The sequence below is a fragment of the Strix uralensis genome, chromosome 21 (genome assembly GCF_047716275.1).
Source record: "Strix uralensis isolate ZFMK-TIS-50842 chromosome 21, bStrUra1, whole genome shotgun sequence".
NCBI classification, from domain to species: domain Eukaryota; kingdom Metazoa; phylum Chordata; class Aves; order Strigiformes; family Strigidae; genus Strix; species Strix uralensis.
Window position 1 is genome coordinate 3,408,558 of NC_133992.1, and position 10,021 is coordinate 3,418,578.

Consider the following 10,021-nt stretch of genomic DNA (forward strand, 5'->3'; position numbering starts at 1 on the left):
GGTCGGGAGGCGCAGGAAATTAGGATGAAAGCTGTCACATTACTTGTGTCCAAATCTTAAAAGATGTAAAAGCTAGAAGCCTTCTCCTCCTTTGTCTTTTGCATTCCCAAAATAGCTTCATCAAGTGCTGTTTGGCCTTTTCCTGGGCATTGCTCTGTGCTGGAGGTTGTTATGGTCCTGCAGACAGACTCATGGCTTTCTAATGCAAAAAAAAAAAACCCCAGGCTACCTGTATGTGTAAGAAGATGATTTATTGTTCTTGATCATCAATTTGTTACCGTGGTTGTTTCAGGTTAATCACTCTATTCACGTCCTGAAACCTACTGAACTGCAGTTTCATTACACGGAGCCCAAACCCAGCTCCCATGCCTCTGCCCATAACGCAGTCGGGCCGATGACTGCAGCCTCTGCACTAGCAGCTCTGTAACACAGCAAACCAAATGGCCTTGGGCTTGTTCGGTGGCGGCCAGCTGCTGGAGAACTCATCTTGGCAACAGAAGGCTTGATGTTGGGCGAAGCATGAAGCTGATGGATGAGGTGGTGGAAAAATAGATTGATTTTATTTTTCCCTGCAGCTAAGAGCTGTCTGGCAAATCACAATGGAAAAAAAGTGGGATGGAGCAGGGTTTTGATCTGGGGAGAGAAGAGCAGTAAGAGAACAAGGGGGTAATTCAGGTAAACGGGGTAGACTTGATTCTGCAATGAACTGTGCCTTCGATAATTAAGAGTCAAAAATGGGTATACAGTACTGCCAAAGCAGACCACAGCCTTTGGGTCTTGTTTGGCAGAAACATCAGGGCCACGGGAAGGTTGTGATGGCTGTCAGTTTATTTCTGGCCTTTTCCCATAGCCCCGCACGAGTGGATGGGTCCAGTAAGCACAGGGGTATAGAGCTGAGATTTTCAAAGGCATTTAGACTAAATATAGAAATTGGTTATTAAGATTTTTCCATGAATGTTGTAAACAAATTAGTTCCACTAGGTAGCTATCTGCATGCATAGGTGCTTATACCTCTGAAAAAACTTACTTGAGGAGCTATTTGTTGTCTGTCTTCAGGCTCCAAACTCTGCTGAGCTGGGAGTGAGGACAGTTCCCCGCCCTGGGGCAATTTGGAGCATTTGGTTGAACTTCTGCAGCGAAGGGTCTATCGCTCCACTGACTCTTTATGGAGAAAATCTGCTTCATTTAGCAGGCAGGAGTCCTGTAGCTGACTGATGTGAGCAGTCCCGTGAGGAACCTGCACATCAGCAACTCTTGTTATACAGCTCATTGAGCCCCAGAGGCAAGCAGGGTATTTGCTAGAGCCCCGGACGCTGCAACTTGGATGCTTTCCAGCATCACTTTTGTTTGAACGAGTGTTTGGGAAGGGTCCCCCAACACCCACATCATCTTCCCTCACGGCCTAGCAATACACCAGCTCTCCACCACTGCTTGAAGCTGGTTGGCATCACTGCTGCAGTGTTTTGTTATTGTCACGTTTTTCCATTTCTCTAGAGCCTATGATAAGCATGAAAATTAAACTGAGTCCTCAGACTTTTTTGATATTTCCAAGCAATATTGATAATGAGTCTTATACGGCGGTGTATCATTTATTCAAACATCTCTCAAAGCACTAAACAATCTACATAGGCAGGGAGTATTTCATTCATCACTGAAATTCAGCCACCTGAAAGCAGTGACTGTACCATGGTACACGATGACATCACTCAGCGGTTTGGGGCAGAGAAAGCTGAACTGAAAAGCCAAGAGATCTCTTATGGTAGGGAAAACAATACTGAACTGTGTGTTTCCTCCCAGTGGAGCAGGAATAATGCTCTTGTTCTTGCAGAAGCTGATGAAGTACTGTTAGTTGCCTTCAGCAGTCAAAGCTTTGGTGCCACCCATTACAGGAGAAACTACTTATTAGTGTAGAACAGGACCCGCTTTGTTTTGCTGTCATATCTAAGAATCCTGCTCCAGACAGCCCGTACGCTGTTGGATGTGGCTGAGTCGATGACAGCCAGCACAGCTATGCTCCCTGATGCGGGGAGCCCCTGTGAACCCACAGACACTGGACACACCAGCAGCTGGTCACTCGGAGGCAACAGCCCCACGGGGAGCATTCAGTCAGTCATCAAACAATGGATTAAACTTTCCAGACACATCCCTTGCAAAGGACACTTGACCTCTGATTAACAATGGACACCAGTAAATGTCAAGGAAATACGAATGAAGATTTCTTTTGGCACACAAGGAATTAATAAAGTGTACTGACATTTCATCACAACAGAAGAATACTTAAACAGAGTTGCCAGCTGCCCTGACTCTTATGAAAAGATCCTGATTTATGTGAAACGCAGACCTCGGTTTGTTGCTATAGCTGGTGAGGGAAGGGTGGGTTTGTGACAGAGCCCTCCAGGAGAAGGTGCCCTGCAGCAGGGCTGTGCCACAGCCCAGGGGCACTGCTGGGACCTGCTCCTTGGTACCACACTCCAAAAGCAGCTGGTTAGTGCTGGGGGAACATGTCCACCAGTGGGATCTGTCCGTGGGAGCCCCGCAGAAGGGGCTGCAGCACAGCTTGGTGCTATGATGATGTGGCTGTGGGAGAGAGTAACCTGGGGGAGTATTCTGCTCGTGGGGTGCAGCTCAGGGAGCCTCCAGGCTGCCTGGCAAACCATTGAAACAAGCCTAGCGGCACCCCAAAGCAGCATGTTTTTACCAGAGAAAGATAATAAGAGTTGACACTAGAAGTATGGCTTCTTGAACTGCTTTTGAAAAGATCAATTCTTACAATATTAACATAAGTCCATTCTTGTCATGTAATTCCATCACCGCAATCAGGTTACGCCAGGTTCTAAATTGCCAAGGATCATAAAGAAACTCCACAAGAAAAATGAAAGATTCTTTCTTATTTTGAGATATTTGGGCCAAATTCTTGGTGTAAGTCAGGTACAGTCAAGCAGTACTGATGTGTGCAGTTAAAAGTTTTGTTGATTTTTTTCTATGTAAATTTTACTGGTGCGTTGTGCTTAGATTTCCAACACTCAGTTTATAAATTTAAAGTATCCCTTCAAACTATGAATTCTAATTAATTATTATTCATTGGTAGTCTTTTAATGATCAACCAATGATCATTTATCAACAACCAACAGCTGCATCATCTCAATGCCTCAAAGTGATTTGTGTTAATGAATTAAACCTCAGAAGAGAGAAACCAGTTCAGTTCCCAGGCGTTCAACACAAAACCTTTTCAGAAGAATAGACAATTGCACAGCATAACAGTTTAAGTAGGGGAATGGAGAATAATAACGTATCCAATTGAAAGTGCAGGGGAATTTAGAGAGGAAAAATGTAATTACCTGATCTGGAAAGAAGCCAGACACAATGTTTAAAATCTCATTCTTAGGAAATGTGTCACAGAATCCTTAATGACTGCAGGATCATAAGACATGGCACGTGTCTTCTGTGCTTGGAAACTAAAAGAAAAACAAAGGAAATCTGTATTTATTTATTTTTTCTTCCTGATTCCAGAAACATCCTTTGATATTTCAGAAACCAGTGTAACACATGCATGGAGTTATGACCCAGTGTAGAACAAGAGCAGAAAAATAAGACACAACTCCAAAATGAAAATCAGTTTTCAACACTTGCAAGAAAATAAAAAAGCTTTTGGAAAAAGAAAATTAATTAAGAAATGTGTTTAATTTCACTTCCATTAACGTGATCTGTGGAAACAGCCAAAGAAAACTATCAAGCTCTGCAGGATGGTCCTCCCTTTCTAGCAAGGGCCGGCACGTGAGCTGTGAGCCCCTTGGCTCAGTGTGCCTCCCGTACTCCTCGGGCATCCGGACAGTTCAGATCCCGACAGACTCCACATACGGAGATGATATTTCTAAAATACTAAACTCTTCATGTTGCTTAAATATCTTAGTGTGTTTATCTAGCCAAAGAGGTTGGAGCCTCTGCACGGCAGGGTGAGGGGGAAGGCAGAGAGCGGGCAGGGTTCACGTGCTTTGAGTTATCTGCCAGCCCAGCCCAGGCAGAGCAGCACAAGGGGAAGTAGCTTTGTGCCAGAAAGATTTTAGCAATTTATTTTCCCATGCTAGAGTGCAGGACTAGCCCAAGATGTTATTTCTGCAGTCTTCACTGAATGTGAGGTACATGAAATTTAGGATTAGTCAAGTTTACAGTATTAAGAAATTGGCACGGGACAAATAATGGGATGCTAGAATCAGTTTCAGTAATAGCTGCTTACTCTGTAGTAGTGAGTGACAAGCTCATGTACAATGATCTGAGGGAATAAAAGCCAGATTCAGAAGTACTTGTGAAGCTAATTAATTATAAAACCATTGCTGATAGAATCTAAGCTGTACAAGCAGCTCTCTTATGCAAATGCAGGTTCGAGGATGGGAAACATTTTTTGCATCGAGAAGCGATTTTTCAAAATTTTAAGTGAAAAGTTGATCAAAAAGCTTTTAGATTCACATGTGTTTCATGTGACACACCATGAGGTTTTAATTAGCTTTTGAGCAATCAAACTAAAAAGCAACACAACCAAACAAAAGGTTATTTTAAATACAAACTATCATTGCCTCATTTGTTAACCATCAAAATGAAATCGCTGAAAACTCATCAAATGTTTTTGGTCAGCTGTACTTTGGAAGGGATTTTTGTCTGAAAATTTCGTGCAATCATAGCCAGGATATTTCTGGGGGCAGAAAAGGGCACTGTTATCATCATCTTAGAAACAGAAGCAGCGACTCTAAAAACTACAATCACCCTGGAGGAAAATAACACCCTGGTGACCGCTGTGACTTCAGGAGAGATACAGGCCTGTTTTGGCCCCTTCACTGAAAACCTGGCTTGATGTGTTAACATCACCTTCAGAGCATCCTGCTGCGGGCGTAATTTGTGGGTTCAGCTCAAGTGCTTTAATTAGCAGCAGATGAGCATCCCTGAAAAAATGGCAGCAGCTAATGAGGATGGCGAGTTTCTAGATGGGAACGGGATGAAGACATCATCTGAGGGCTGCAGGAATCAGTGGGACAGTTTAATTAATTTGGTGGCATTTGCAGAGATCTGAGGTGGGCGGAGGGCAGGGGGCTCCTCAGATTCAGCGCCAGATTTTTGGGCCATTTCTCATGTAAAACGGCTTGGATGTGGCCCAGCTGAACCCCACCACCTCTCAAGTTGCTGTGGCATGTTTTGAATCGGACCCGCATTTTCTCTCCTTTCCTTTCTGCACTCACCGATAATCAGCACAGCACCCGAGCTGCATCCCCTTGGCCAAACCCGCCCCGTTTGTGACAGATGATTTAGGACCAGATTTGCTGGGTTCTCCTTCTGCCAGCACGGCTCCGTGCTGAGATGGGAGCAGCAGACGCCTGCTCACCCCTTTGCACCCAGCGGCCAGGTCCCAGGCTCCCTTCAAAACCCAGATTTACGATCAAAGCTCTTGTCCCCATCTTTCCTTTTATCTTTCCTTTACTGAAGCAAATACAACACTTGGTGCACAGGCCAGCTAAGCCCGTTTAGTTAATCGCTGGGCCCAGATGAAGGTCACCCTGCCAAACACTCATAATTACTATTCAGCTCTATAAATATGCATTTGATTCATTGTCTTCTGTCCCTTCCATCATGGGGGACGGAAGAGGCATACCAGCAGCCCCCCGTTCCTCCCTGCAGTGATGTGAGTCACTGTCATGGCTCTGATGCTTCGTCAGAGCAGTGTTATTCAGCAATAATTGTAATTTACGCTCTGAAAGTGTCCGGGGAGCTGCGTTCTGGGCTTTAAATCGTCCCTGGGACATGACGGCCGAGGGTTGGGGTGAAGTTGGTGTGTCTGGAGGGGCCCAGCTCCCTGGGAGCCCCTCGAGAAGCTGTTCCCAGATGATTGTAAATCTCTCCGCGCTCAGGGGTGAGACCCCACGTCCCGCTCCCCCCAAAGCCTCCCGCGGGGGAGCCTGGTGCTGCGCCAAGGGGCATTCTGCCTTCAAAATAATTCTGATTAAAAAAACCCTATGAAATAAATAAAAATAAATACCATCCGTTGCCTTCCTGAAGGGTTTTAAGGGGGGGCTCCCTTCGGATTTTCACCCTGTTTTCTGGCCCGGGGGCGCCGAATCCCCCCCCAGAGCCGCGCGCGGGAAGCGGGCCTCGCCCCGCGCCCTGCCGCCGGCCGGGGAAACCCCGTGGGAGGCGGGCGCCAACGCCCGGGGGGCGGGGTCAGGGGCGAAGGGGGCGTGGCCGTGGCGGCGGGGGCGTGGCCGTGGCGCGGAGGCGGGGCCTGGGTGACGCAGTGACGTCGGCGGCGCCAGGGCAGGGAGGGAAGGGAAGGGGAAGGGGCCGCCGCCATGGCCAGCCAGTCGCAGGGCATCCAGCAGCTGCTGCAGGCCGAGAAACGCGCCGCCGAGAAGGTGGCCGAGGCCCGCAAGCGTGAGTACGGCCCGGCAGGCCCAGCCCCGCCGCGGGGGCCTGAGGCGGCGGTGGAAGGGCCCGGTCCGGCCCAGCCTGGCCTGGTGCGGCCGCCTCAGGCCTCTCAAGCCCGGCCGCCGCGGGGGAGGGCGGGAGCGCGGTCGGTGGGAGAAAGGCCGGAGGCCGTGGGGCCGCCGAGGCCGCTGGGCAGCGCAGGGGGCGGGGGAGCGGTGTCTGCGGGCCGCTGTGCCGGCGGGGGTGCCCCGGGGAGCAGGGGGGTGCAGGGTCCCCCTTGCTCGGGGAGCGCGGGGAAGAGTGAGGCCAAAGGCTGCTCGGGGCCTTGCTCTGCCCCTCCGGAAGCCTCTCTCCGGTGCGAGGGTCTCGGAAGCGAAGCCGGGCGCACCCCGGCAGCAGCGGGGAGCCTGCGTGTCAGTGCTGGGAGAGGCCAGCGCGGGTCTGGGAGGGGCTCGGGGGCTCCTGGCCTAGGGGGGCTGCGGCCTGGGAGGAGACCACCGTCAAAAGCCTGTCCTTTGTGGCAGCGGGCTCTTCATTTGGGGGATGCTTGAGCTTAGCTGCATCTTTCCTACTTTTAATTTTTTTTTTTTCTGAATGAAAACAGTGTATTTTCACGTTGGTGATTAGACGTTTTGTAGAGCTGGGGCAGCTACTCTTGGGGAGCCTAGTTTAGCTTTACCTGTTAAGTGAGAGAAATTCTGGTTGCAAGGATTCCCACTTTACAATTTTTTTTTATTTTATTTTAATGAAGCTGCACTGTGTTGCAATTCTACCCCCTGACAGTTTTTTGAGAAGTAGATTGTTGAGGCTCACTCTGACAATGGTAACCTTGGAGGGGAGGGTGTAGTGGAAAGTCCAAGAGGGGAAGCTGATGCAGTAGCCAGTTTTTTGATCAGTTGCACAACTGGCCTGAGACAAAACTAGAACTTAAGTGTTTTTTTTGCTGTGCTCTTTGGGATCACTCTGAGAGGTTGCATGCTCACATGAGCAAGGCCAGACCTGCAGGTTGTCTGATGCATCCACTGGCTCAGAGGACTTCTCCAGCTCTTGCTGGTGGGGGCTCATGGCATGGTGAGCTTGGTGATGGTTTGGTGGCCCACGCGGTGACCTCGTGCTCCCGAGGTTGGCTAACACCGCAGAGCTGGAGGGGCTGTGAGGGTGTGTGGTGCCCTGCTGTTGCCTCCTACAGAAGGAGCTGCTGCGACGCTGTAGTGATTGTTGTGCATCAGGTGGAGAGGTGTGGGGAAATGCACTTCAATGCTTTCTCTCTTTCATTTCATTTGGTATGTTCTTTGGAAACAGGAAAGAATCGGAGGCTGAAGCAGGCAAAAGAAGAGGCCCAGGCAGAGATTGAGCAGTACCGCCTGCAGAGGGAGAAGGAGTTCAAAGCCAAGGAAGCAGCGGTTTGTTTTCTAGATCATTCACTGTTCCCTGCCTTCCCTTAACCTTGTGTTTGGGGTTGCGTGCCCAGAGAGCAGCCCTCGGGGTGGAACGCATTGCTGGAGCAGCACTTCCCTAACTGCCTTCCTCTGATGCACAGCCACGTGTCACGGAAAAACCAGTGGAAGTGAATCAGAACACGGTGTGTTGCATCTCACCAGCCAGAACTATTGACTGGCAGCGAATTAGCGTAATGAGCTGGTGGCCTGACGAGTGGCAGCCTCCCCAGCCCTGCTGTATGCAGCAGTGACAAAAAAAGACCCAAGCTCGTTCCTCCTGTGAGAAGCTGGTTTCTACAATGCTAACGTGGTAGAGACCGCTTGCCTCATAGATGCTGCTCTCTTGCTGGAGCAGTTGTAAGGCTTGTATTCATTCTGCTTAACAGTGGTGCCTGCTGTGTCCCAAACGGTGTGTTTTCCTTTCCTTCTGAGCAAGAGGAGGAATTCCCAAAAGGCACAGAACTGAGGCCCTTCACCAGTCGGGGTTGTTTCCATTGCCCGTGTGCCCCTGTCAGTCCTGAAATCTTCAGAAAATGACCTGGCAACCCTCCCCTCTGTCCATCTTCTGGTTAGCACAACACTGCCTCCACTGTTCTCCTGCATAATAGCCTTCATGTCAGTAGGTCAAGATTAATTTTTTACAGTTGCTTGTTAGCTTGGTTCACTAGGCATATGATACCAGGCAGTTCCACACTAGTAAAGTGGACCTCACTGCCTGTCAGCTGGTTTTGTTTTATTTATCCTTCTCCAGAGCGGGAAGCTCTTCGAGTGCCAGGGTGCTGGTCTCTTTGAGCATTTCTTTTTCTGTGTCTTTTTCCCCCCCCCGCCCCACTCATAATGGGAATTTGCTCTCTGCCCTTGCTTATGGGGCAAGAAGGGCACTGTAAGCTGTGCGAGACTCCTTACTGTGCATATCACGTGGCCCACAGTTCTGTTAGGAAGGCAGAAATTTTTATGAAGATTCTCTAAGGGTAGAAGCAATGGGATGATATGAAGACCGTGCTTGAACTAAATCATGGGTGTTACTTTTCTTACACTACCTACGCTTCTCACACTTACAGTACTGGCCAGGGGTTCCCGGTTCCAGTTGCCAGTACAGCAGGATCTTTGCTTCAGGCATTCTTTAGAAGCTCGTGCTCTATCATCTTTTATTCACTATCTATCAGTTTAGAAGTCATGGGTTGTGGATGAAATACAGACTTAAGCAACCTTAGTGGGAAATCAGAGCAGAGAATCCAACAGTATTTTTTTTTAAGCACAGTTATTCCCTGAGCAAAGATTAATGGTTGAGACGCACTGAGACAGTCCAGAATGACAAAATGCTGAGCTAGGTGTAGCGTTTTCTTTGTCCGACTGCTCACATGTGAGCTTTCTCTTTCCTTTGCTGTTTGTAGGCGCTTGGATCTCACGGCAGCTGCACCACTGAAGTTGAGAAAGAGACCCAGGAAAAGATGAGCGTAATCCAGCAGAACTTCCAGAAGAACCGCGAGGTGGTCCTCTCCCAGCTGTTGTCACTAGTGTGCGACATCAAACCTGAAATCCATGTGAATTACCGCATCAATGGGTAGTAGTGGAGGAAGGAATAAGCATACTGGAAATGCTGGTAGTAATGTCTGAGCTTCAGGTGGAACATACAGCTCTTAGCCATACCTTAACTGTTCTTGTAAATGTGTTAAATTATTTCAGTGAGTTGTAGGTCATCAGTATCTTGTTGGAGTTCTGTTAGTGTCTCTCTTGACACGGATTCAGAGCTTATTCAAACATGAAATGGCCATGTCTCAAATCTATGCTAAGTTATTAAATATATACTCAAGTTGGCACGTTAATGCTCCCTTTTTATCTGGATAGCATTCAGTGAGAGGCTTTCCTCTGCGAAGCAGATAGGGGAGAGAGATGCTGGCCAGGTTTAAATGGAGAGCATATGTAACTGTATTCTTGTTCACCAAAATGCATTTTTCAGTGTGTTGTTAACCTTTGTACAGGGGTTAAACCTCTAAGAAGAATTCTCTGGCTGTACAGTGCTGACTGATAATTTTCAGGTGCTTGAGTTTTCTGTATTGAATATCTGTATATTCTGTTAGCTTGAGTTACGAGTCTGGCACTATGACACTTGAAAGTAAAAACAGTTATTTAATTCCAAAGTCTCTGGTCAGTCCTGTTGTTCCTGCTAACTT

General features: G+C 48.2%; 1 protein-coding gene and 1 long non-coding RNA gene across 2 annotated transcripts; one reads left to right on the forward strand and one right to left on the reverse strand.

Moving 5' to 3' along the window:
* Positions 1-232: 232 nt before the first annotated feature.
* On the reverse strand, positions 233-6,163 carry LOC141953018 (uncharacterized). Its single transcript, XR_012631833.1, has 3 exons — positions 6,023-6,163; positions 3,339-3,455; positions 233-633 (listed from the first exon to the last, which is right to left on the reverse strand). It is a non-coding gene; the product is annotated as an uncharacterized LOC141953018 (long non-coding RNA).
* A 125-nt stretch (positions 6,164-6,288) lies between these two features.
* On the forward strand, positions 6,289-9,988 carry ATP6V1G1 (ATPase H+ transporting V1 subunit G1). The gene is made up of 3 exons (XM_074891698.1): positions 6,289-6,414; positions 7,711-7,811; positions 9,242-9,988. The coding sequence occupies exons 1-3, from the start codon at positions 6,333-6,335 to the stop codon at positions 9,413-9,415; spliced, it is 357 nt and encodes a 118-aa protein (XP_074747799.1). The 5' UTR covers positions 6,289-6,332; the 3' UTR covers positions 9,416-9,988.
* The last annotated feature ends 33 nt before the right edge of the window (positions 9,989-10,021 follow it).